Source organism: Emys orbicularis, chromosome 1, assembly GCF_028017835.1.
Source record: "Emys orbicularis isolate rEmyOrb1 chromosome 1, rEmyOrb1.hap1, whole genome shotgun sequence".
NCBI lineage: Eukaryota > Metazoa > Chordata > Testudines > Emydidae > Emys > Emys orbicularis.
In genome coordinates this window covers 256,236,911-256,264,557 of record NC_088683.1, presented here as the reverse complement: position 1 = coordinate 256,264,557, position 27,647 = coordinate 256,236,911, and the positions used below count along the sequence as shown (strand labels likewise).

The window sequence follows — 27,647 nt, the reverse complement described above, 5'->3', positions numbered from 1 at the left end:
GGAAATGAGAAACCTGAATAAAACATTTCCTAGGTCCTAATCATGTCACCAGTTGATCCATCATCATCTCCTAACAGAAGCAGCATCCGGAGTATTTGGCTTTCTCTCCCCCCATTCCTCAAAAGGTAAGACAAATGAAATTATTACTGGTATACACGACCTATTCACCTTCCTCCTGTAAGCCTGTCCCCTTTTTCATTTACTTTTAGTGAATAAATGTCCTTCAGAACTTTTATCTGGTCCCCTTTGAATGTGCATGGACTTCTGCTATTTGTCCTTCTTTAAAGCACAAAAAGCTTGTTGCTTGACTGAAGCTGCAGACCTGAGCTTTTCAGTCTTGCTGCATGACCCTTGACTGTCTGGCTCAGGGAACCAGTCAGTCTTGATGTTGCATTATCTAGTGGATAGATACAGTACAGCTGCCATATCCCTCTTCCAAACACATTTGGCAGTAAGGATTTTTTTTTAAATGTGGGATACTCTATCCAGTTGCCCATCCTTTTCCTGGGGAAAGTTCTATCTGGATAGTTTGGCTACAACTGTGGGCAAATTTGGAGGTTATTAGGTTAATCTGTTGACCCTCTCTCTAACTTTGACCAGGTAAAACACTGTATATAAGTGCTACAGAATATCTATAAAAAGATTAGTAAACTTGGGTCTGTGCCATACTGACCCTTGCAAGCCCCAGAAGTCATTGCTCTGACTCTCTTTGTAAAATAATTTGTCACCTAACGAATCTAGAGTTTATTTTAAAAAATTCCTTAAACAAAAAGAAAATCTTGAATCAAAACACTGGCATACCCAGTGTTATTTGCACTATGCATGAAATTCTAGCTGTACTCCAAGATATCCTCATCCATAAAATGTTTGAATTCTAACCATAACAAGATATTTATCACTCTCAATTTGTTACTCTAATGCAAAATATGGGCCAAGTGCTGCATGCTTTCAAGTGTCTCTGGAGGAATTCCAATCATCCTAGAATCCTCTGGATGACATCATCTCAAGAGATGCTCAGTACCTTGCAGGACCTGTCCCCATGCTAGTAACCTATCTGGAGGCTAGCAACAGCTGAAAGTGAGCAGACAAAACACACACACAAATTTGCACAGAGCCAGTGTGCAGCAGTGAGAAAGATAGTCCGATCCGCCTAAAACAGCGTTGGCAAAGCCTACCGTGTCTATCCTGAAGAGCCCTTGCTGGTAAGCATAGAAATTAACACACTTTGTTCTGCTGCACACTCTGGTGAATAAGCCCACAGTCTCAGCCACACTGCTATTCAACCTGGGTAGCTCACACTTAATCACAAAGCCTCAGCGCTCCTATAGGCTCATGGTGAGTGAGCCAGCCTAAAAATTAAGTAGCAAAAGTTACATCACTGCATGATATTCCCTGTTCTTGATATCTTTCATCACTTGCCTCACTGATTACTGACATAAGACACTTTGGCTTCTACCTGAGCTAGGCTTTCCTTTTAATTGTTTCCTGCTGACCTAATTTTTCCTCTCACTTTCAAGTTCTCCATTGACCAAGAGCTTTTTCTCAAGGTTGTGACTGAGCCTGTTATCTCTGGAGAGCATCTTACAAAACAAATCCTAAAAAACCCACACCCACACATCTCCCCTGCCACCTAAATATGAGCTTGCTCTCTAGTCTAGAGCCTACTTACAGTTTTTCAGAGGCCAATGAACACAGTAGTCACTGAAATATGAATAAAATGGTATCGGCTCTGCAAATCATCCACAGTCTGAAATCATCTCCAAGAAACAATCTCAGTGCAGGTAAGAAATTTTATGTAAATATTTTATTCTTTCATATTTTGTAAATCAGAAAGCAGTGTTTGGTAATAAAAATAATACAGCAATATTATTTTTCTTCCAGTTCACACTGACATATTACCAGGTTTTCTGCATTACAGCTATCCCTCTGTCTTTTTACAGTCTTAACATTCACTTTAGGTATAATCTTCACTTTTGGATTATTAATCTTAGTCTTCTGAACTATTTACAAATATATTACAAACTCTAAGCCTCAAAGCAAAGAAATATTTCAATAATCAATTTGACTTGTGAGGATCAGTAGCGCCTACATAACTTCAGTGTTTAAGAGAAACTATACACATAGTGCGGGAAGTCTGAATAATTTATACCTTAAAAAAAGCATGGAAAATTTTTGAATATAAAACTTCTACATTGCAGTGGTACCTATTGACCAGTCTCAGTTGGAGGACAAGAATGTGATGTGATGTCACCGTGCTTGTAAAAAGCCTCATCTAAGTCCAGTGCCTTATTATTCATCTTCACAGTCATGCAGCCATGGTAGAATGCAGTGACTGGAGTGGAAGTGACAGGAACATCTGTGTAAAAGCAGAAGAAAATTTCTTTAACTTCCTTAAATTTCAATAAACACCATCCCTACCAAGTTTAGATGACTGGTACTTGGATTAATTCGAATACATTCCCATTTCCTCTCCCCACTTCTGCACCCTTCCATTCCACCCTCACGGTAAGCAGAATGCAAGAACACTGTTTCATATTTAGGGCCTTTTCTTGAAGGGATCCTCAGCTGGTGTAAATCAGCGTAGGTTCATTGGCCTCAATAGAGCAATGCCAGTTTACATCAGCTGAGGGTCTGGTCCCACACTTTGAACATTAGACCCTCATCACTTTTCCATTTCAACTTAGACTCAGACTTTAAGGCCAGAAGGGACCATCATTTAGTCTGACCTCCTGCATAACACAGACCACAAAGCCTCACCCACCCACTGCTGTAATAGACCCACAGCCCCTGCCCGCACAACAGATGCAGGTTTTGCATCTGTTATTCTGGCAGCAGTGGCGCCAGAATAGGGGTGGCCAGGGGCCATGGCCCTTCCACTTTTCACCAAGGGCTCCCCGCCCCTCCTCTTCCCCCTGAGGCCCCGCCTCCCGGCCAGGCCAGCAGCTGGAGCCCAGCCAGGGAGCCTGGGCAGCAGGGGGTGCCGCACCACAGACCCTCCACCTGCTCAGGATAGGAGGCCTGAGAGCAGCCCCCGGCCCGTGTCCCCGTCCCTGGACCTCCCACCCAGGGCAGGTGGAGGTTCCACAGGTACTCACAGCTGCCTGGCCACGTGGCTCTTACCATGGCCGGGCTGCATCTCCAAGGCCCCATTCCCCGGCCAGAGCCAGGTCAGCGTAAGAGCCACATGGGCAGCTGTGGGAAGCCAGGAACCCTCCACTTGTCCTGGGCGGGGGACCCGCAGGGCGGGTACACAGGCTGGGGGCTGCTCTCGCCTTCCCCCGCCCTGTGCAGGTGGAGGGTCCATGGCTCCTGGCCTGCTCTGGCTTCTGGCTTGGCCGGGGGTGTGGCCTCAGAGGGTGGGGATGGGGCCATAGAGAGGGCAGGGGCTTTAGCCCCTCACTTTTGGGAAGGCTCCGCCGGGGCTGTCTGGCAGGGTCTGGTGGCAGACACACCAACTCAAAGGGGCACCAGACCCTGCCAGAACAGATGCAAAACCTGCAGACATATCTCCACACTACGACCCCCAACCCCCCCCCAATAACACACCTTTCAAGATCCATGGATCCTACAAATGCCTATCACAACATGCGGTGTACCTCATCCAGTGCACTAAATGCCCCAACAACAACTATGTGGGTGAAACCAGATAATCACGATGAACTCACACAGGACAATGATAAAAGACAGAAACACCCTATCACCTGGCAGTGTTGCCAACTCTCATGATTTTGTCATGAGTCGCATGGTAATTATTAAAGTTCCAGCTCCTGGAGTCAAGTGGATATGTGATGATTTCAGCCTTCATTCTTAAAGAAAAATTAAGTTTCTAGCCCTTGTGGCTGTGGAGAAAGCTTCAAATGTGACCCCAGTGCACCCTAAAGGCTCAAAAAGCAGAAGGCAAACAAAAATCTATTTTTTTTACATAATCTCATGTTTTTAAAGCTATTCTCATGATATTTGGTGAGCCTAACTCATGATTTTTTGAACATTAGAGGTTGGCAATACTGGAACTCTTTTCACAAAGTGATCACTCTCTGACTTATCAGTCCTCATCCTCAAGGGGAACCTGCACAACACTTTCAAAAGGCGAGCCTGGGAGTTTAAATTCCTAAGGCCTTGTCTACACTATAAAGTTATGTCGGCAAAAGTTATGCCACTTTAATTAAAGCCGCTGCTGCATGCCCACACTAATTCCTTGTGTTGGCGGAGTGCAGCCACACTAACAGCTCTTGCATCCACACAGAGAGCAGTGCACTGTGGTAGCTATCCCACTGTGCAACTGGCTGCAAGGTGCTCTGGGAAGGGTTTGCAATGCCTCATGGGGCAGGTACAGCGTCACACGATGCAGGCTTCTTAATCCTATTGTTCCAGGGCATCATAGTAGATTGTCAGCCGCTTTTTCAACTGAAGTGTGTGGGGGGAGGGAGAGGAGACTGGGTGTCTGGGGCAGGGGAGACAGCAGACTGACTGACCTATTCTGAGGCAGGGGGAGGGGGACACCCCCACGCATCAGCTCCCAGCTCTGCTTGGCACAGCAGTCTCTCCCAAAGCAGCCCGCTCTGCCTGCCTGCCTATGGTTCTGTGATTCCTTCCAAGTTCTCCCACAGCCTCCTCAGCTGCCAGGAGCAGCATCCTGAGCTCTCTGTGCTGAGGATAGGGTTGGCTGGGAGTCTCCCAGAATCGGCCTCAATCTCCCAGTTGCTATTAAAAGCAATCTGGGAGTTTTTAACAAGCCAAAAGTCCGCTAAGGCAGGCTCCTTATCTGCCCTGGCTCGGCATGGCTCCCGGAAGCGGCTGGCATGTCCGACTCCTAGGCGCAGGGCAGCCAAGGGGTCTCTGCGCGCTGCCCCCACCCTGAGCACCAACACCGCAGCCAATAGGAGCTGCGGGGGTGGTGCCTGCAGGCAGGGACAGCGTGCGGAGCCACCTGACCTCCCCTGAGCCTAGGAGACGCAGAGACATGCCACCGCTTCCGGGAGCTCCCCGAGATAAGCAAGGCCCAGCCGGAGCCCACACCTCCTCCCGCACCCCAACCCCCAGACCTGAGCCCCCTCCCACATCCAAACTCCCTCCCAGAGCCCATACCCCAACCCACTGCCCCAATCCTGAGCCCCCTCTCACATCCACACTCCCTCCCAGAGCCCGGGCCGGCTCCAGGCACCAGGCAACCAAGCACATGTTTGGGGCGGCACCTGGTAAGGGGCGGCCAATCTTGGGGTGGCGGGGGGCAGCGCGGCGCGGCATTCCGCGGGGGGGGCGCGCTTCGGCGGGGGGGGCGGGCTCCGGCGGGGCGGCGCTCGGCGGGGGGGGGCTCGGCGGGGCGGCGCTTTTTTTTGCTGCTTGGGGCAGCAAAAAAGTTAGAGCCGGCCCTGCCCAGAGCCCACACCCTGAACCCTCTCCCGCAGCCCAACCCCCTGCCACAGCCCTGAGCCCCCTCCAAAACTCCATCCCAGAGCCTGAACCCCAACCCCCTGCCCCATGCTGAGTGGAGGCCTCTCCCGCTCTCCGAACCCCTGTGCCCTACCCACCAACCCAGAGACCGCACCTCAACCCTCTGCCCCGGCTCAGTGAAAGTGAGTGAGCGTGGGGGAGAGCAAGTGACGGAAGGAGGGGGGATGGAGTGAGTCGGGGGTGGGGCCTCAGAGAAGGGTGGGCAGGAGTGTGGCCTTGGGAAGGGGCAGGGCAAGGGTGTTTGGGTTTGTGTGATTAGACAGTTGGCAACCATAGCTGAGGAATGTCAAAGCAGCACAGCAGTCTTCCCCCCCACTTCTCCCCGCAGCTGCAGTCTGCCTGCAGCTGTGTTCCTAGTGCAGGGCAGAACAGGAGTATTCCATGTTAGGGTATGTCTACACTACAGGATTAATCCGAATTTATATAATTCGAATTTAGGAAACCGATTTTATAAATTCGAATGTATTCGGCCACACTAGGCACCATTAATTCGGTGGTGTGCGTCCAAGCTACCGTAGTAGCATCGATTTCCAGAGCGTTGCATTGTGGGTAGCCAATAACATCTAATTGCCAATAACATCGAATTGCGGCCACACTAACCTTAATTCGGATTAACAATACCGATTTTGACGCTACTCCTCTCGTCGAGGAGGAGTACAGAAATCGAATTAAAGGGCTCTTTAATTCGAATTAAATGGCTTCGTTGTGTGGACGGTTCCAGAGTTAATTCGAATTAAAGCCACTAAATCCGAATTAAAGGCGTAGTGTAGACCAGGCCTTAATGATTTGCTCTTTGTTCCCCAAACAGAGCAGCATGCTCAGTTGTCAGATACTTCCCGGAACTTTGAAAGGGGAGGGGCGCATGCCTGCAGGTCAGCAGAGATCAAAACAGTAAGCAGAGCGGTCACAGCAGGCATTGTGGGAAACTGGTGGAAGCCAGTTATGTTGACAAAACAAACAGCAGTGGCTACACAGATGCTTTGTCACTTTAACTTTGCCACAAAAAACTTTATGCCTGTTGCTGAAGTGGTTTTATTTTGTTGGCAAAACCGCAGAGTTTTGCCACCAAAAGTAGCTTTGTAGTGTGTACACCTCCCCTGTTTTGCCAGCAAAACTTCATAGTGTAGACAAGGCCTAACTCTGCTAGACACTAAAAATCATGGACTGAATAGAGATACTGAATTAATGGCTTATTACAACAAGCTGTAACCCACTAACCACCTCTTTTGGTCTTATGACTGCAGAGGTGTTAACGGGCAACTCTACCTTGAATGGTCCCCTAGAATGTGCTGTCTAGTTATGCTAAACAATCTGTTCCACCCTGCACTGAGCTGTGATGCTGGAAGTACCTTTCCCAGACCTGAAGACGTGCTCTGCATGGCTCAAAAGCTTGTCTCTCTCACCAACAGAAGTTGGTCCAATAAAAGATATTACCTCACCCACCTTGTTTCTTTAATAGCCTGGGACCAACAGGGCTACAACTACATTGTCTATAAAGAAGTTAATAAGATTCTCTGGAAAGGAGCTGAAGGCAATAATGCTTCCTAAATTAACAGAATTATCTCACCCTTCTAAGAGAGCTTTAATGGGCACATAGAAAACCTTTTATTCAATGCCCACTAGTGGCCATATAAATACTGAAGCCAGAAAAAAGACAGAAATTTAGCACATGCCAATAGATTAGATTAGAAGAAAATTGTTGATATTATTACTAATTTCTATAATTCTATCACCTAGCCTCCTTAAACACAAAGATTAAAAGGCAAAAAGCACACAATAAAACCGTTAAATGAAAAGCTTACTGTGATAAGTGTCCTCTTTCATGCCCTGAAGGCCACTAGCTTGTCTGTCTACAGTTTAAGGCTAAGCTAATCAAGTTGGTTGTGTAACAGAAAATGATGAATTGCTCAAGAATGATTTAATCTCACAATGGCATGGGAAGATGGATAAACCCCTCATCTCCACATCAAAGCAAGGAGTACTAGATAGACAGGATTCTCCCATGACATTAACACTACTTCCTTGGATACTACAGGACATCCAAACACGTCCTGCTTGGAGACACGTAGGGCCAAATTCAAGGTTCGTGTACGCAGGCATAACTCTACTGAATTTGGCAGCTTTAAATTTGGTCAGCAGACTTTTGGGCTTCAGAGCGGACAGAGAAGCACGTGGTGCCACACCTGTGAGTCATGAAACGGGTTTACTTTTAAATATCTTGTTTAGTTTCTTTAAACAATATCCTGTAGCTAGGGCTTGGGGCATTTTCTACAGTGACCAGCTAAATTAGCATAGTTTAACCAACTTTATTTCATACTTTTCCCCCATTTGCCATATTTAAAATAACAGGCTTCTTAGGCTGGGGGATAAATCACCATTGGGGTGCGTCGTAGGAAACTAAACTCTAATCTCAGGAGAAACGGATAGAATACCTGGTCTAGGGTAATAAAGGTAAGTGGGAAAGGGGCGATGGGCAGTGTAGGCACGGAATGAGCTGAATGACTTCTAAGATGGTATATAAAAATGAATTAATTTCATTGCATTAGTATTATATATGCAGCTCATTAGTAAAGAATTTCTAGTACTTCCACAGTAAATCTTTTATAAATTGTGATGGATGAACCTCAGAAAAGACAGTTACCTGTTCTGTAAATGGTGTTCTTCAAGATGTGTTGCTCATGTCCATTCCACATTAGGTGTGTGTGCTCACCACATGCACCAGTGCCGTAAGTTTTTCCCTTAGCAGTATCCGTAGGGGAGCAGCTCTGGTGCCATCTGAAATGACACCTGCATGGCGCAGTATAAGGAGCGCCGCCAGCTCCCCCCACCCTCAGTTTCTCCTTGCCAGAAACTCCGACAATGGGGAAGGAGGGCGGGTTGTGGAATGGACATGAGCAACACATCTCAAAGAAAACCAGTTACAGAACAGGTAGCTGTCTTTTCTTCTTCAAGTGCTTGCTCATGTCCATTCCACATTAGGTGACTCCCAGCAGTTCCCCTGGAGGCAGGTAGGGGTTCACGGCTGCACAGATTGTAATACAGATCTGCTGAACCCAGCGTTGTCTCTTGCTGGCTGAGTGATGGCATAATAAGACGCAAACATGTGGACTGAGGACCACCTTGCGGCTCTACTGATATCCTGGATAGGGATGTGCACCAGGGAGGCTGCCGAAGATGCCTGCACTCTAGTCGAATGGGCCATGACGATCGGTGGCACCTTTGCTAGCTTGTAACAGGTCTTTATGCAAGAGGTGATCCAGTTGTAAATCCTCTGTGAAGAAACCGGAAGGCCCTTTATCCTATCCGCCGTAGTGATGAAGAGCTGGGTTGATTTACGGAAAGGCTTGGTATGCTCCAAACAAAAAGCCATGGTCCTCCGGACATCCAGCGTGTGCAGATGCCTCTCCTCAGAAGTCTTATGAGGCTTGGGACAGAACACTGACAGGAATACGTCCTGGCTCATGTAGAAGGAAGATACCACTTTCGGCAGGAAGGCTGGGTGGGGCCGCAGCTGGACCTTGTCCTTACAAAACACTGTGTAAGCCAGTTCCGGGGTCAAGGCCTTAATCTCTGAGACTCGTCTCCCTGACGTCACCGCCATCAGGAAAGTGACCTTCCAGTACAAATAGGAAAGGGAGCAGGAGTCCAGCGGCTCGAAAGGCGGGCTGGTGAGCCTGGAGAGGACCAGGTTAAGGTCCCACTGCGGGATGGGGCCCGTACCTGTGGGTAAAGCCATTCGAGGCCCCTCAGGAACCTGACAGTTATGTCGTGAGAAAAGACCGTCTGACCTTGGATCGGCTGGTGGAATGCAGAGATGGCTGCAAGGTGCACTCTGATGGAAGAATGCACCAGACCCTGGTTCCTGAGCTGCAGTAAGTAATCCAAAATGGACTGCACTGAAGAACGTGAGCGAGAAATGTCACGCTCTGACGCCCAACAGGAAAACCTCATCCACTTGGCCAGGTAAGTTAGTCTCGTGGATGGCTTCCTACTTTCCAGGAGGACCCGCTGGACCTCCTCTGAGTAGGTACGCTCCTCCAGGTTCAACCATGGAGCATCCACACCGAGAGGTGTAGAGACTCGAGGTTGGGGTGTAGGAGCCAACCATGATCCTGTGACAGCAGGTCCAGATGGTAGGGAAGGGGCCAGGGAGGGGCCACCTCCATGTTCATGAGCATGCCGAACCAGTGCTGGCAAGGCCATGCAGGCGTGATCATGATAACCTGTGCCTTGTCCCTCTTGATCTTTACTGGGACCTGGCTGACTAGAGGGATCAGAGGGATCACATACATCAGACCCTCGGCCCATGACAGGAAGAAGGCATCGGAGAGGGAGCCCTTGCTCAGGCCCTGCCGGGAGCAAAACCGATGGCACTTTCTGTTTCGCCTGGTGGCAAACAGATCTACCTGGGGAGATCCCCACCTCTGGAAGATCATGCAGGCCACCTCAAGGTAGAGCGACCAGTTGTGGTGAGAGGAGAACTCCCTGCTGAGGTGAACTGCTAGGGCATTCCTGATGCCTAGGAGGTGACCAGCTTCCAGAGGGATGCTCTGGCCGATGCAGAAGTCCCAGAGACGGAGAGCCTCTTGGCAGAGAGCCGACAAGCGCGCTCCTCCTTGCCTGTTGATGTAGAACATTGAGGCTGTATCATCCATCAAGACTCTCAGCACTTTGCCTGACAGATGCAGCAGAAAAACCCTGCAGGCCAGCCGGACCGCTCTGAGCTCCTTGACATTTATGTGCAACGTTGTCTCCTCCGGGGTCCACATACCCCCGGGTCCGGAGATGTCTGAAGTGCGCCCCCAAACCGATGTCCGAAGCGTCCGACATTAGCTTGACAGATGTAGTGAGACTGTTGAACAGGACTGTCCTCCCAGGACCTTCTCGCAATCGGTCCACCACTGCAGTGAGGTGAGAACCACTGGAAGAATGGTTCTTTTCCAGATGGTCCCTGGATTGGGAATAGGTTGACGCCAGCCATTACTGCAAGGGCTGCATGCGGAGCCTGCCATGGAGGACCACGTATGTGCAAGCTACCATGTGGCCTAGCAGGTGCAGGCACACCCTGGCTGTTGTCAGGGGAAATGCACACACTTCCGTGATGAGGTCCATCAGGGCCTGAAACCTGTCTAACAGCAGGAACGCTCTCACCCAGGTCGAGTTGAGCATGGCTCCGATGAATTCTATCCTTTGAACTGGAACTAACGTGGACCTTTTGTGGTTGACCAGTAGTCCCAAGGAGCGGCACGTGGCTTGTAGTACAGTGATGTCGCATTGGACCTGAGCCTTGGAGTTGCCTTTGAGCAGCCAGTCGTCAAGGTACAGGTAAATCTGGATACCCAATGCCTGAGGTAGGCCGGCTTCAAGATTAGGCTTGATAAGTTTATGGAGGGAATGGTTTGATGGGATAACGTGATGTTAGTCAATTAGGCATTAACGTGCCATCGCGGGTAAAATGAGGGTCCGGCTGTAGAATCTTGCCTGTATGCTCAGGGTTCTCCTGATCGCCACATTTGGGGTCGGGAAGGAATTTTCCTCCAGGGTAGATTGGCAGAGGCCCTGGAGGTTTTTCGCCTTCCTCCGCAGCATAGGGCAGGGGTCGCAGGCTGGAGGATTCTGTTGTGGGTGGGTCAGCTTTTGTGGCCTGCATTATGCGGGAGGTCAGACTAGATGACCATATTGGTCCCTTCTGACCTTAAAGTCTATGAGTCTATGAGACTACCGCCACGCACTTGGTAAACACCCTTGATGCTGTAGCCAAGGCAAATGGAAGGACCGCAAACTGGTAGTGGGCTGAACCAACCGTAAAAAAGGAGAAAGCGTCTGTGTCCTGGGAAGATCGCTACGTGAAAGTATGCATCTTTCAGGTCAAGGGCAGCATATCAGTCTCCTGGATCCAGGGAGGGGATAATGTAGGCCAGGGAGACCATGCAAAACTTTAGCTTCTTTAGGTATTTGTTGAGATCTCGCAGGTCCAGGATGGGACATAGACCACCCTTGGCCTTTGGGATCAGAAAATACCAGGAATAGAAACACTTGCTCTGGTAAGGAGGTGGGAGCTCCTCCACCGCCCCCAGCTGTAAGAGCCCCTGAACTTCCTGCTCGAGAAGACTCTTGTGAGAAGGGTCCCTGAAGAGGGATGGGGCGGGGGGTGGGTGGAAATAAATTGGAGGGTGTAGCTGTGCACCACCATGCTGAGGACCCAGTGGTCTGAAGTTATCGCCGACCACGCTGGGAGGAAAAAGGAAAGTTGGTTGCAAAAAAATGGGAAAATCGGATCCAGGAAACAGACTGGTGGGTCGCCCTCAGGCATACCCCAAAAATGATTGTTTAGCTCCTTGCTTGGACTGGGCAGAGGGTGTGGGCTGGTGGCTCATGCGCCATCTATAGCCCTTGAGCTTTTTGTGCAGCAGGTCCTGCCGGGGCTGGCTCCCTTGCCCCTGGGGAAGTTGCAGGTTTGAACCGCTTACATGCCGGGCCCGGAACGTAGAGCCCCAGGTTTTTAGGGTGATTCGGGAGTCCTTCAGCCCATGTAACGTGTTGTCCATCTGCTCCACAACCCAGAGAGGAACAGCTAGGACGCTCGCCACATGGAGATGGCGGATGCCACGGTGTGGGCGGAGGAGTCTGCCGCCTCAGATGCCCTTAAAGGGCTGCCCTGGCAGCGACCGTGCCCCCGTCGAGGATCACCCAGAATTCTTTACAGGAACCTTCCAGGAGGGCATTCTCGAACTAGGCCACGGTCTGCCAAAAATAAAGTCGTAGTGGCCAAGGAGGGCCTGGTGGTAGGCCACCCTCAACTGTAAACTAGACGAGGAATAAATTTTCCATCCAAACAAGTCCAGTCTCCTGGTGTCTTTATTATTGGGGGTAGCTCCAGGTTGCCCCTGGTGTTCCCTGTGGTTAACTGCCTCGACCACCAGGGAATTTGGGGCAGGATAGGAGTAAAGGTATTCATGCCCCTTAGTTGGGACAAAGTACTTACGCTCTGCCCATTTTGAAATGTGGGGCAGGGAGGAGGGGGTTTGCCACAAAGCACTGGATATCTTCAATACCCCTTTGTGAAGGCGAAGGGCCACCCTAGCAGGGGCTGTGGAGGAGAGGATGTTGAACAGGGTGTCCGCTTGCTCCTCCAACTCCTCTGCCTGCAAGCCAAGGTTGGACGCAACCCTCTTCAACAGCTCCTGGTCTGCCTTAGTGTCATCCTGAGGAACCGGGTGAGGGGGCTCTGTGATGGCCTCGTCCGGTGATGACGAGGAGGTCAGTATCGCGGGTTTCACGGCACCCATTGGTGGTCCAGCAGGCTGTTCCCCTTGGTCCACATGGACTTGCAGGGTCTTATCCCCTGGGGCCTCAAGCACTGGAGGGAGTTGGGTCGTCGAGGCCACAGGCCTGTCCGAGTCTCCCGACACCAAGCGGGCAGTCTGGGAGGGCTGGGTGAACCCCCACGCGTTCCAGGGGTACCACAGGGCCAGCCACTGGGCCTGGGGCCACGGGGCAGGTTTTGGTACCGACGATGCAGGCGACACCGAGGAACTGGGAGGCTGACCTGCTGATGTGGAGCCTTGCTCCATTCTGGAGCCATATCCGGAGCGATTGCTACCTAGTGACCTGGATCCACTGGAGCAGCAACTCCATGCGTGGCGATAATTGCGGTTGCATCTAGAGGACCACCGGTCTGAGCGGGACATGCACCTCCGTGGGGACCTTGGTGACTGGTGGCACTTGGCGGATCCACGACAGGAGACCAGTGATCCATGCCTCGTGCTTTGAGACCAGTACCGGGACAAGTGGGACCTGGAGGTATTGCAGTCCGGGCACCAGGGGATCTCCCCAAATACGGCGACACCTGTCTCGGCGATCGTTGGCGGGGCCCACAGCTCCGGTCCTCCAATCATTCCCGGGATCTGTAATGGCTTTCCGGTGACACAAAGGGCCAGTCCCGCCGTTCCTGCTGGCGAGCGCGTGCCTCCGTGGGTTTGTACCAGGTAACCAGCGAGGTCTGCCTCGAATCCTACTGCCGGTGCCCAAGGTCCAGTGACCATAGAGGGCTCTGATGCGTCTGCCTCCCTAACTCCGAGGCATGACGGCTTCGAGCAGGTGAATGGTATCAGGACGTTCCCCGTGATGGGAAGCGGACTGTTGGGGCAAGGGCAAATAGAAAGGTCCCAAGGTGGGCTTACCCCAAGGTCTGGGCACCGCCGGGGCCGGTGTGGGCGGCACTGGGAGCATCAGGATCTCTGGCGCAGCCTGGAGTGCTTCAGGCATCGACGGCACCTGAAGCTGATGAAGGCCCACCTCTGCGTCCAGGCTTCCAGGAAAGGAACGGGGTGTACTGCATCGCCCGACATGAGCTGAGGCCCGACTTCCCGATGGGGGAGATGAGCCATCCAGCACGGGTCTTAGCTCACCCCCATCCCTGTCCTTCCCGTTGCAGGGAATAGGAGACCATCCCCTACTGGCGTCCTTAGACTTCTTGGCCAGGGCGTGGACAGGGATCGGTGCCAGCTCTTTGACGGTGGGGCACTACGCACCGATGCCGCAGTGCTGGGTGCCGAGTCGGACCTTTGCTCCTGGGCTGGAGTGAGCGCTGACTCCATCAGGAGTACTTTGAGTCTGATCTCACACTCTTAGTCCTAGGTATAAAGGATCTGCAGATTCGACACTTATCACTTATGTGCCCTTCACCGAGGCACCTGAGACAGCTACTATGCGGATTGCTCACAGGCATGGGCAGTTTGCAGCGATGGCAGGGCTTAAAGCCTGGAGACTGGGGCATGTCCCATCCCCCGATAGGACTAACAAAACTCTAACTACTGCTAAGGGCTAACAAACTCAACTACTAACTATGTACGCTAACTTTATAAGAACTCTAGTTCGTACGAACGAAACCTAAGCAACGCTAGTAAGAGCGGCGAACGTTCCTTGCACCATCACTGGTGGCAAGAAGGCACTGAGGGTGGGAGGAGCCGGCGGCGCCCCTTATACCGCACCAGGCAGGTGCCACTCCAGAGGGCGCCAGAGCTGCTCCCCTATGGATACTGCTGAGGGAAAAATTTCCGGCACCAGTGCACGTGGCGAGCACACACACCTAATGTGGAATGGACATGAGCAAGCACTCAAAAAAGAAAATTATTTATACCGTAGAAAACTAAATACCGTAGAAAACAATTTTATTGAAGTACCGTGATCATTAATAAATTGTTGCCTTGTTCCCTTGCAATCCCAAATAATGCTTCCTCCATATCTGCATTATGGTCTTTACTTAATATGGGGAATAGTGCTAATATGGAGGCCAAATTATATGTTTATTTGAGGGAAATGAAAAAAATATTAAGAGTGACTGCTGTTTTGGGTTTTTCCCATTTCTGGCTGAAATAAAGAAACATAGGAGGGAGGACAGAAAAAGAAATGAAAACAACCCAGCGTCAGCCCAAACTAACAAATGATTAAAAAAATTCAGTTCAGTGAAACTTCCGGTTGAACATTTGGTTCAGTTTATTTAGTCCAGGTTAATTAACCCATCCCTAATGTTTAAATGTTTATAATCTTCTCATTTGTTAAACTGTTTTAACTCAAATGTTAAGGCTCCACCTCTGGACTCAATCAAAGAAACAAGCGACTTGCTAATCAAAGAAACAAGTGACTTGCTGAGCAGATCAGATCACAGAAGGAAGAAGGCAGCTAACCTAGCTGTAATTCTTGTAGATTTAGAGTGCACTAGATTTACTTTACAAGAGCCAACCCTGGAAGTTGAAGCTAGACAAATTCAGACTGGAAATAAGACATACATTTTTTAACAGTGAGAGTAATTCACCACTGGGACAATTTACCAAGGGTTGTGGTGGATTCTCCATCACTGACCATTTAAAAATCAATAGTGGATGTTTTTTAAAAAGATCTGATCTGGGAATTATTTTGGGGAAGTTCTATGGCCTGCGTTACACAGAGGTCAGACTAGAGGTTAACAACGGTTCCTTCTGGCCTTGGAATTTATGAAAAATAAATGGTTGCCGCAGCTCAGATTTTAAAAGATCTACAAAATGGATCCTTTGCCATAATGACCTACTGTTACACTAGAAAAAATAAGCATTTAATCCTCCTGCTTCAGGGCATACAGGATTACTAGATGAGTCAGGAAGAAATTTCCAGCTGATACTGCCTTGAACAATTTGAAAAATAGCTGTCATACCACTTAATTATAAATAGTAAGTGTTCTTGATGCAGTGGGGCAAGATATGCACCTGCAGTGACACAAATGTTCAGAGACATTTCTGTTAGTGGGATTTATGCAGTGTAAATAGTGTTTCCCTGCAATCAAGGAAACAAATTCCACTTAGCTCTTTCTGCATTGCAAGCTAATGCTCCAACAGTCCATGGAAAGGAGACCAATTAAAGATGCCATGTACACAGACCGAAAGAAGAGCCCTATTATTAATGTTAGGAATAATATATGCATGTTAGAGCTAATCAGAAATTTCCAAATGCTGATTTTTCTATGAAAATGTTCATAGAAACGTTGATTGAAAAAAATCCTACCAGTCCCCTGCCACGCTCCCTGTGGTCAGCCAGCCCTATACAGCTAGTCAACATGTTCCCAATTTCAAGAAAAAATGGGAAATGACAAAATGTTCATGATTTTTTTCTCTCAATTTTTTTGATCAGCCCTAGCACATGTACCTACTCCAGCTAGAGCTTAATGAAAATGTACCTTATACTGCACTGAAAAGCCAGCCTAAAAACAAACTCCGCTAGAGAACTATAGCACAAAAAGCTACCTCCATTCTAAGTGTGAGACAGACACTTCCTAATTTTCAGGAGAAAATCCTGCCCTCTGCTGCACTAGTGGTGAAAGAGAGCATTGGTTACCTCCTACTGGTGCAACAGCTGGGCAACAATCGCAATATAGTGTGGCACTCCGCTAAGTGCTAGATTGAGGGACTGGCTACTGCACCTGCCAACGCACCAGAGCCCCAGGAGGGTGTGGTCTCCCATCTTCTGGCATGCCTAGAAGCCAGGTCTCCTAGTATAAATACTGTTTTGTGCAGCATGAGCTATGGGGAAGCTCACATTACTCCTTCTAGGAACAGCAGTAAAGGGGCACCCTGCTACGTTACCCCTCGGCTGTCCTGTGCTGGCTTAACTGCTGCGGCACCTACCACAAGGACAGCACTGCTCCAGCCTCTCTTCCCCATATTTATTATATGGAGTAGACAAGCAAGGCCAGGACTTTGTCTGGCTGTGAGTACTGCAGATAGTAACTACTAATTATGCAGAGAGACATGCTTTTCCAATGCTTCCTCATTTGCATTTCTCAGCAATAGGGAGTGGCAAACCAGTTCAGCCAGAATGAGAGAACCTCAAACAGCCAAATCTTTTATTCAAATCAAAGATCAATCTGTCAGGTTCCAGGCAGAGAACAGAAGTGACTCCTTCAGAGGCTCTATTTTTGCTGGAAAAGCCAGAAGTTGTGGCAACCTCTGTGCTGTGCCCCCTGGGTGTCCCTGGCTGGAAATGACATGAGCTCTTACACATAGTGCTCTCTGGATGGCAACATCAGCAGAGAAGCTACAGAACCACAGCAATGAGCCTCTAAGACTTCCAACAGAGGTGAGGTGAATGGGTCACCCACTCAATAGAGGGCTAGAGGTACCAAGAGCCTGCATGGAGCCTGGAGTCAGTCTGCCAGGCTGGGGAGACAAAGGGAGTGAGAACCTCAAAAGGTTGGACTACACCTTTAAGTGTTTTGGTCCTTATCTGATACCGATCTCAGACTCGTAGGTGAACGTGCGCTGAATGTGATGCTAATTCAGGGCTGCACGCATATGAGGTAATAACCGCCACAGATTGTGCCAGACTGATAGTGACCCTCCACATAGCTCTTCTTTGAACAGGTAACCCCATTTGCTGACCAAAAAGAAACCCAACCAAGATTCCTAGTCTTGCTTCCTCCTCTCCAAAAAGGCTGATATAGTCATTCAACAAAAACAAGTTAAAAAAACCCCAGAGTATCAATGCTAAGTGCCTTCCTTGCACCTACTCATGCACAACAAAACTCACTTGGGCAGAAATAGAGCGTTTGACTTCAGGGTCTAACGAACACATTTGATCCCTTTTCCAATCACCAGTACTATTATTTTTGTTAGAACCTGCATTCTGCTTTGCAGAACTTGATAATCACCTGGCAGTCCTCCCACATGTGTCTTCACAGATGACTGCAGGTAGCCCTCCAAGAGAAACAGACTGTCTTGTAGCTGGGAATGGCTTAATTCATTCTGTCCTGCAGTCCCATCCACGGTGAGCGATAACTGCCCCTTGCTGATGAAGATGTTCACAGAGTGTTCCTGATCATCACAAACGTTTATTGCCAGTCTGGACACAACTGTGCTCTCCATGGCCAAGATAATGAACTGGATAGTAAAACAGCGCAATAAGTGAAGGCACAGGCACACACTGAAGCATACACACTTACAATTTTCCTGTTCCATAATGCTCGTAACTGCAGCTGTTTAGAAGGCATCTTCAGAGCCAGCAAAGAACTGATTATATTATTACTACTGGAAGTCAGATTCTGAGCTCACTTACACTAGATTTATACCTTGCGTAACTCCATTGTCTGGGTCTGATTCTCATTTACACTAACAGCACACCTGAAGAACTCTGTGCAGCTTGAAAGCTTGTCTCTCTCACCCACAGAAGCTGGTCCAACAAAAGACATTACCTCCCCCACCTCGTCTCTCTAATATTCTGGGACCAACACAGCTACAACAGCACTGTAAACATCACCACTCTGGCAGTTCAAAGGAGCCTTAAGGATAGACGACTGGTGCCACCCCATACTGGGAGGGGGGCGCCAGCTAAAGGGGAGGACACGTGACATCTCCATGTGACTCCTCCCCACCCTGCCCCCAGCCTGGGGCCCCCACGCTCTTCCTGTCCCTACCCTACATTACAGCAGCCTGCTCCCTGCCCAGGCTCAACTTCTGGAGACAGGAGCCAACTCTGAGCATCCTGGGGAGGGTGGGGGGGCTCCGACCCCCAGAAGCTGAGCCTGGGCAAGGGGCAGCCTGCTGCTGTCACAGCCAGGTACTCTCCCAGGCAGCTGCGGTGCTGCACCAGGCAGCATCCCAGGCAACGTGGCTGGAAGAGGCTCTGGCCCCGCCCATTCCTCTCCCCGCCCGGGGCCAGCTGCTTGAGGGGCATTTGACCCTTTGTGCCCCTTCCATGAGTCGTCTCACTGCCAGAGTGGTGTTGAGCAGCCGAAGGGCTTGTCTTCACTACCGCAGTAAATCGACCTAAGTTACGCTACTCCAGTTACCTGAATAACGTAGCTGGAGTCGACGTAACTTAGGTCGACTTAGCCTGGTGTCTTCACTGCACTGAGTCGACGGAAGACGCTCTCCGGTCAACTTCCCTTACTCTTCTCAGGGAGCTGGAGTACCAGAGTGCGCTCTGCCATCGATTTAGCGGGTCTTCACTAGACCCGCTAAATCGACACCCGCTGCATTGATTGCAGCAGCGTCGATCTCCCGGTACTGAAGACAAGCCCTAAATGTAAATGAGAAATAGGCTCACTGACTTCAGTGGAGTTACTTCTGAACTGTGACAGCAAAATCTAGCCCTATATTATGAATATAACTAATTATACTGGTTATACTGTACATGGGACTTTGCAGACACTCTGGAGTTAGGCCCGTGTTACTCCCTTGACTACAGTGGAGTTATTATGCGCTTACACTATAGAACACAGTCTCTGTACAAAGGAGTTTATAGTATAATTCAGACTAGTATAACAAAATGGGATAGTGGCTCAAATTCAAGAGATTGAGCAGATATTGTCAGTGTGGAGGTATTTGCTACTGAATCAATATTCTTTATAAGGGCCAAATGTTCAAAGGAGTGTCTACCCTCCTTCTAAAACTGTCCCCACAAAAAGCAGAATTCCTGTACTCCGATGACATTCAAACATCTGATTTGCATATAAAATTCTGAACTGGTGAATGTAAATGTATACACAAAATGGCAGGCACAAATTTTGAGATTTTTTGAAAATGGCCCTAGAAATTCCGATGAAAAAAATCAATGGATCTTTTTGTTTTACACCCGTAGAAGATTAAAGCTTGTACCTGTTGTTTAAGTTTCTTTGTGGAATGATAGTCAATCAGAGCCAATGATAAAGGGACTGAAGCTTCTTCACCAACCAGAGCAAACAGTACCCCGGTATCTGCTGCTGGCCGAATTACAGTGTTTACTTCTACTTCCCAATTCCTTTCAGTTTCATTTCCAGCAGATGGTTGCACTAGAGAGAGAGATGCATGTCAAAAAAACAGAATGATTGACCAAGTGGCAGACAAGACGACTATGGATGGAAGAGCATATGGACAGATAGCTACTTCTCTTTAATCCAGAAAAAATCCAAGTGTTAGTGTATAAAATCAGAAAGAAAAATGGTAACAGCTCTGCCTTGTTACACTCCACAGAAAGGGCCGCTGCCTTTCAGAAAGTCAAAAGTCAAGGTTGAGGGTTTTGTTTTTTTAAACCAAGGATAGAGATTCAAGGGCTATCAATCATGCGCGGTGCGTAGCATAGGCTGAGGAAGGATGAGCCTCCCCAAACAGCCTCATGTGGCTCCATCCACGTTCCACCCCAAGGCCCCCTCCTGCTTGCCGCTGGTTGCCCCACCTCAGGCGGACTGCCTCCTCTTCCGGGAAGCCTGCTGGGTGGGGCTAGGGCGGCTAGCCTGTGGCCAGGAATTGGGGTGGCTGGGGCCCCCGGCACTGGAGCTGCGCCACCCAGCACTCTGGGGTTGGGGGCGGAGGGGGCACGCGCCGCCTGGTGCTCCGGGGCTGCAGGCTCTCCGGTGGCCTGGGGCTGGGGGAAGAGGGGGACAGGGCATCAGGCAGAAGGGGCAGGTCAGGCTGGGGGCTAGCCTCCCCGAGCCCATGGTTCACCCACCGCCCATGCTATCAATCCATCACATTCTCAGAGCTGCTGCAAGATGTCTTGAACTTTACAAAATGATTGAGGGATTGATTTCAAATCTGACACAGAGGAAACAGAACACTTTCACACAAACGTCAGAACAAAACTGAAGAAATATAAATAGAACACTTCGAGCACTATCCCTTTACAAGCCAACCAGAGGTTCTGAAGCCATTTTAGCTTGCCATAAACAGTCTCATGCTGAACTCAGAAGTAGACCCTGTTGACGCCCTTCTAGCTTTTTAGTTTTAAATCTGATATTGGCTAGAAAGAAAGAGGCTTACATGATTTCCATAAGAACATACCATAAGAACGGTCATACTAGGTCAGACCAATGATCCATCTAACTCAGTATCCTGTCTACCCAACAGTGGTCAATGCCAGGTGCTTCAGAGGGAATGAACAGAACAGGTAATCATCAAGTGATCCATCCCGTCGCTCATTCCCAGCTTCTGGCAAACAGAGACTAAGGACATTTCAGAGCATGGTGTTGCATTCCTGCCCACCCTGGCTAATAGCAATGGATGTACCTATCCTCTATGAACTTGTCTAGTTCTTTTTTTAACCCTGTTATAGTCTTGGCCTTTACAATATCCTCTGGCAAAATATTCCAGAGGTTGACTATGCGTTGTGTGAAAAAATACTTCCTTTTTTGTTTTAAGCTTGCTGCCTATTAATTTCATTTGGTGACCTCTAGTTCTTGTCTTATGAGAAGGAGTAAATAACACTTCCTTATTTACTTTCTCCAGAACAGTCATGATTTTATAGACCTCTATCATATCCCCCCTTAGTCGTCTCTTTTCCAAGCTGGAAAGTCCCAGTCTTATTAATCTCTCCTCATATGGAAGCTGTTCCATACCCCTAATCATTTTTGTTGCCCTTTTCTGTACCTTTTCCAGTTCCAATATATCTTTTTTGAGATGGGCAACCAGATCTGCACGCAGTATTCAAGATGTGGCCTGTCCCTGGCCTGTCTCGACAAGGTCATAGACAATACTGATTTATTACTGCTGTAAATAGGATAAATGGTGTCTTTACATCCTTTTACTGTTACTAAACAAAAAAAAAAACAAGTATAATTGTTTATAATAAATGAATATAAATAAGTAAATTCTGAGAATACAGCTCTGTTAAGAATGTGGTCTCATTTGCACTTCAGATGCCAGACTCTATTTGGCAGTTCTTGCATCTATGTTGTAAATAGAATGACAGCCACCTAATAAGATATTCTTTAATTTATACTAGCAAAACAGAAAAATCCACATAATGCTGCACAAAAGGTATCAGGAGAGGAGAACTTGTAATCAGGTCTGTCAGCATTTAAAACTTTTACCAATGTCAATGGTCTATTTTAGTTCTTCTGTGGACAGGTATAAATGGAACAATCTGAAACAAAGGCAAAGCCATCCTTCTAATTTCTAAATTATTATGATTAAGAGAGGGTTGGAACTAAACCCAGGCCAATTTCACACAGCCTGTGTTGATGTCCTCGCTATATCATGGATATTGTGACCATGACTGATTTGAATCTAATAAATATCAACTTAAATCACAAGTGAAATTCAGTACAGACATTTCATTTTAGGCAATAATGAACTTCTATCTAATGCCATGGCTACACTACAGAGTTTACAGTGGTGCAGCTGCACCAAGCCGACGGAAAAGAGCTCCCCTGTCGACTTAATTACTCCAGCCTCCGCAAGCTGCAGTAGCTATGTTGGTGGGAGAAGCTCTCCCGCAAACAGAGCACTGTTCACATCGGCGCTTAGATCTATGTAACTTATGTCGGAGAAAGGGAGGGACTTATTCAGACCCCTGAGCGACTTTACAGTTTACATTGGTATAAGTTGTGTATACATAGCTGTGGCAGGGCGACAACTCACCGGCGCGGCGCCTCCTGCTGGTTGTCCTGGGAATTAGCTCTTCCAGCCGGCGCACCCTCTGCAGGCCGGTGTTTCGCCTGCCACTGGCCCCCGTGTCCCTCCTGGACCCTGGTGCCCCTCTACGTCAGGGTTCTGCCCCCAGCAGTAACCCACAATCTAGGTCTCCACACCTAGGGGAACCCCCAACCCTCTATCCCCACCTTGCCTCAGTGGCTACTGCCAGTCACCATCTAGCCCCCGCTCACTGGGGCGGACTGCAGTCTATAAACCACTCATCATCGGCAAGGGGGGTTGGACCAGCTGCCTCTGCCTCTCTCTGGGCTGCCCCTCTGCAACCCCAGTATCTTTTCTGGTCTTTAGCAAGGCCTGCAGCCTGGGGGTTTTCCAGGCCGGAGCTCCCCAGCTCCTCTGGCCTTTCCCCAGCCCTGCTCCAGTCTAGGTACCCTGCTCAGCTCCCAGCAGCCAGGTCCCTCCCTCTCAAAAGGCTAGAGAGTCTTCGTCCTTCTGGCCCACCACCCTCTTATAAGGGCCAGCTGGGCCCGGATTGCACTGGCTACAGCTGTGGCTGCTTTCCCAATCAGCCCAGCTTTTCTCCTGCCACAGCCCTCTTCCGGGGCTGTTTTAAGCCCTTCAGGGCAGGAGCGGGGTAACCACCCCGCTACAATAGCCTAAGTCATAAATCTAATACACATTACTCTGACTGACAGTTTCTTGTTTAAGAGAAGTCAGAGTTGCAATAGCAGAGGAGAAGGGTACATACACATCAGAGATAAATGCATTTATAACAGCCACACAGAGGGAACCTAATCAGAGTTGCCCATATAATGTTGGCTTTGAGCCAGCATTATTAGATCTTCCTTTTTGTGAATCCCAAATTCAGCTTCTCACTACAGCTGCTAGCTTTCTTAATTGGGAAAGAGCTAATTTCAACTGCTTTATTTTTTTAGTACACATGATGATTTTTCCCTACCCATGTACATCATTTCAGAGCATATGCATGTGTGTCTTTAAAAACAAACAAAGGCTTACCTGACAAGTCAGGAATACATACACTTTTACAACTGTTATTTCTATTCTATCTGAATACATAGGTATGGACAGCACACTATGACAATGATTTAAAAAAAAAAAAAAAAAAAAAAAAAGCACTTACTATAATTGAAATTAAATATAGCAAAACCACTGCCAGGATAGAAGGATCCTCGTCCTGCCACTGAGAAGCACTGCATCTTGTCATTCAGCTTTATTGTTTCTTGGATAGTAGTATCTTCGCCATTCAACCAGTTCCATGCCCGCATACAACCATCCAGCCGAGAGTTTATCTTGTAAGACAGAGAAATAATCTTACCTTGAGTTGCTATTCTGTGTTACACAGAGAGAGGACTATGGGCACAGAGGGTTCCACAAGATCAAACTATATAATGGTGTGGGGAAAATAATCTCACCACATTTACCAACATGCAACCACAGCAAAACAGACTTGGGCCCCAATCCTGCAATCACATCCATACAGGCAGACCTCTGTGCCATAGGCGCCGACGCCGTGGGTGCTCCAGGGCTGTTCAGCAGGAGGTGCTGGGAGGAGGAGGCGGAGTGAGGGCGAGGCGGATGTGGAACAGGGATGGAGCCGGGATGGGAAGAGGCTGGGTGGGGGTAGGGCCTTGGGGAAAGGGGTGGAGCAGGTCCTGGGATGGAGTGGGGGGTCGAGCACGGCCAGGGAAATTAGAAAGTCAGTGCCTATGCTCTGTGCCCACGCAGTCAGTAAAGCTCCACTGGGGAGCAGGGGTATGGCTCATGCAGGGACTAAATTTGCCTTTGTAACTGTGTTATCCACTTTTACACGCTGCACATCATGAATGCCATTTATTTCTAAGAATCCCGTAGAGATTAGCCATGTATAAATCCATGTGAAACTCCTTACAAACAGAGAGCATTTATATGCAATGGATTATAACACATTTCATCGTAAAAAGCTCATGTCACACAATGTGTTGAACCTAATGAGAAATGACCAAGTGGTATGTACTGCAACCAAAGACAGATGTAAAAGACCTATGGCGCAGAGCTGGGTGCGCGCACACACACACACACACACACACACTTAATTCCAGCTTTTATTTATATTTTAAACTCTAGCATGAAAATGTGAGAAAGAAAGTAGACCAAAGGCTCCCTGGAAGCTGCTAGATTAGTAATAGCATCCACACTCAACAGACAGAGAGAAAGTAAGTGTCAGATACAGAATAAAAACCCAGGGGGTTTCTGGCTCCCAGCCCCATGTTCAGACCACACCTCTAGTTGAAACACATTCAGAGTGGCAATCACCCTGAGCGACTTATCATGGGGAGGAGAGACCTCCTTAGGTTGCTACATTTCCAGTCTTGAGGCCACAGGGTTGTCACCTTATTTAAAAACAAATAAAACCCAGACCCATTGTTCAAGGTGGAAAGTCAATCAAAAGAGAGGTAGAACAGCAGCTATTTGAACAATAACTCATATAAACCTTCTGGCACTGTTGGCTTCCATGGAAATTCTGGCTACATTAATTTAGCAGCTTCCAAAAATAGTCCCAAGTCTCAAACAAACATATACAAGGAGTGTCTTGACTTTCATTCCTATAAAAGTATCTATCTTAATTAGAAAAAAAAGTAATTGGTTTCTTAGCTGTAACTGACTTTCATGAAGATGGAGCATAGGGGGCAAAAACAAACACACACACACCAAAACCACATACAAGCCAGTAAAAAGCCTTTTATAGGGTGAGAAACCGCCCGTGCTACCGTGCCTGGGGCTCACTACTAAAAATAGATGCTAAAAAGTTAGCAGAAATAAAAGTTTGGCATGATACATATTTCAACATTAAGCACTCTGCTGGTGTATGGAAGGAAAGCTCCCCCTACACTGCTCCCAGCCTCAAAAACACACTGGACCTGATTTGTCTCTCACTTAGCCTGGTGTAAATCAGGACTCACTCCACTAGGGTCTATAAAGGTAGCCTGTTGTAAGTGAAGCTAAGTCAGGCCCACTACACTCTGTGTTCCAACATGACTGAAGATTAAGAGCAGTACTCACGGGCTGAATAAGGTCTTTAGTTTTAAAAGGAATGCCTCCTACTGTTAAGTTCAGCTGATACAGTCCTTTGTCCAAAGTAAACAGATCTCCTGCAACAGCTATTTTCATAACTGCATCCTTGTTGACCTTTATAAACAAACTTCTCTCCAGTTCTTCAACAGAGATCTAAAGAAATAAAATTGTAAATAAGAATATTCAGAGATAGAGAGGTTTAGTATCTGCAAAGTCACAAAGTACAGCCACAATTAATGAAATCCTCAAGCTAAGAAAATATTTATTGTGCCGAGCCCACTTCATTAACTTTTTACAATTTTATGTTGTCTTTTGATTTAAAAAAACAACAAAACACTTGATAACTTGTGCTATCATAACCCACCTGTTTTATAACAAATAGAAGAAAACCCACATTTGTTTCAAGTTGAAATCAACATTGCAAAAGGCAGAGAACACAGTCTATAATATGAGTGGATTAATCATTTAATGTTTATACAGTGTTTTGGAGATGTAACTAACTGCAATCACAAGTTATTTATTATCCTCCTCCTATTACAGTCATTTATGAAAAGAAAAGCTGAAAGGACAGATAAGGGAGGGTTTCTTATTGGACCTGTAATTAATGAATAACACAGATGCTTTCAGGACAGAAATGGGCCCCATCTTGGAGCAGTGACAGCTTAATAAAGAACAAAAGAAGAAAGGTTTCATATCTGAGAGAGTATTTAAAGAGTTGTATATTTATACAGTGCTTTTCATTCCAAAAGGATACCAAGGAGCTCTACAAACTATGGCTCTGATCCTCCAGTGATATATCTCCAGGCAGATCCCTGTGTCCATGCAAAACCCAACTGACTTCAGTAGGATGCCAGGTTGGCACAAGGATTTGCCTGCATGCGTCTCACTGCAGAATCAGGGCCCACATACATAAAGTACCATTGAAATGCAGCCACCTCCAGGGAGAAAGGGAGGCAGTCAAGCACAAAACTGACATGCAACACACACAACAAAAATGGGAGTTGGGGAAAACTGTGGCCAAGGAAACTAGTGCAAATGCTATTCCTTTGAGAAGTGGCATGGGATTTTTAACATCTACTCAGAACAGAAAGGACCTCAGTTATCTCACTTTAAATTCTCATCTAGATGTCTCTCTGACACATCCATACGCACACACCCCTCTTTCAGAAGGTTGAAGGGCTGAGTTGATCCTATTGGGATTTGAACCTGTGGTTCTGACAAATACAGGTGTGTCAAACTTAATGCTTAAGGGTACAATTTTCAGAATTGCCTAAGGGCTAGATTCACAAAGAAATGTAGGTGCCCAACTGCCATTTTAGGAGCCTAAGACCCAACATTTAAGCACCAGTTAGGTCCTCAAAACTCCTGCTGACCTGCCACCTAATCCTGGAGGTACCTAAATTCCCTAGGTGCCCAAGATTCTCCCTGTAAAGTCGCCATGGTGTCTAAGTTCCCACTGCTGGCATGCACAAAACTGCCTAAGCCGTGACGCTGTTGAGCTGCTCAACACCCTCATTCATACCTAAGGCCTGACTGGATTGTCAAACTCAGGATTCCCTGCCTATCTCTGTAACAGGCGCTGATCCAGTAGGAGTTCTCAGAGTACGCTTACTGGATTGGGCCTGGCAGAAGACAGCCGGGGCAACCATGTCAGGAATTTTGGGGGCAGGAGATTGTGTCAGAATACCCAGAAGTCCAGTAGTTAGGCCAATCATCTAGGATGTGGGTGACCCATTTTCAAATTCCTACCTGATTTGGAGCAAGGGACTTGAACCCAGGTTGAGTACCCTAATCATCACTATTGTTTGTAAAATGGTAGTATCTACAAGCCCCAGTCACAGACCACAACACCACTGTGCCAGGCACTGTACAAACACAGAACCGAAAGATGGTCCCTGCCCCAGACAAGAGACAACAGATGGAAACAGAGAGATAGGGGCAGTACAAGGAAACAATGAGATAATGTTATGAAGTTGATGGATTTCCACTCCATACGGCTAAATGCAGTGCCTTGCATAATGACAGGTTTCAGAGTAGCAGCCGTGTTAGTCTGTATCCGCACACACAGACTATACAGACTAACACGGCTGCTACTCTGAAACCCGAGATAATGTTGATTGGCATGATAGGTTGCGGTATCAGCAGTGCACATGAGCATGATATTAATTATTCATCGATTCCAAGGCCAGAATGGACCATCCTGATCATCTAGGTTGACCATCTAGGCTGACCTCCTGTATAGCACAG

General features: G+C 48.0%; 1 protein-coding gene across 1 annotated transcript in view; it reads right to left on the bottom strand.

Annotated features, from left to right (window-relative positions):
* Positions 1-2,204: 2,204 nt before the first annotated feature.
* GAS6 (growth arrest specific 6) overlaps positions 2,205-27,647 on the bottom strand; it is an 83,985-nt gene continuing 58,542 nt past the window's right edge. The window contains exons 11-15 of the mRNA XM_065417284.1: positions 25,389-25,553; positions 23,470-23,638; positions 19,578-19,750; positions 17,633-17,861; positions 2,205-2,356 (exon numbers count right to left, since the gene is read on the bottom strand). Coding sequence (XP_065273356.1) covers positions 2,205-2,356; positions 17,633-17,861; positions 19,578-19,750; positions 23,470-23,638; positions 25,389-25,553 — 888 coding nt within the window. The remainder of the gene's footprint in view (positions 2,357-17,632; positions 17,862-19,577; positions 19,751-23,469; positions 23,639-25,388; positions 25,554-27,647) is intronic.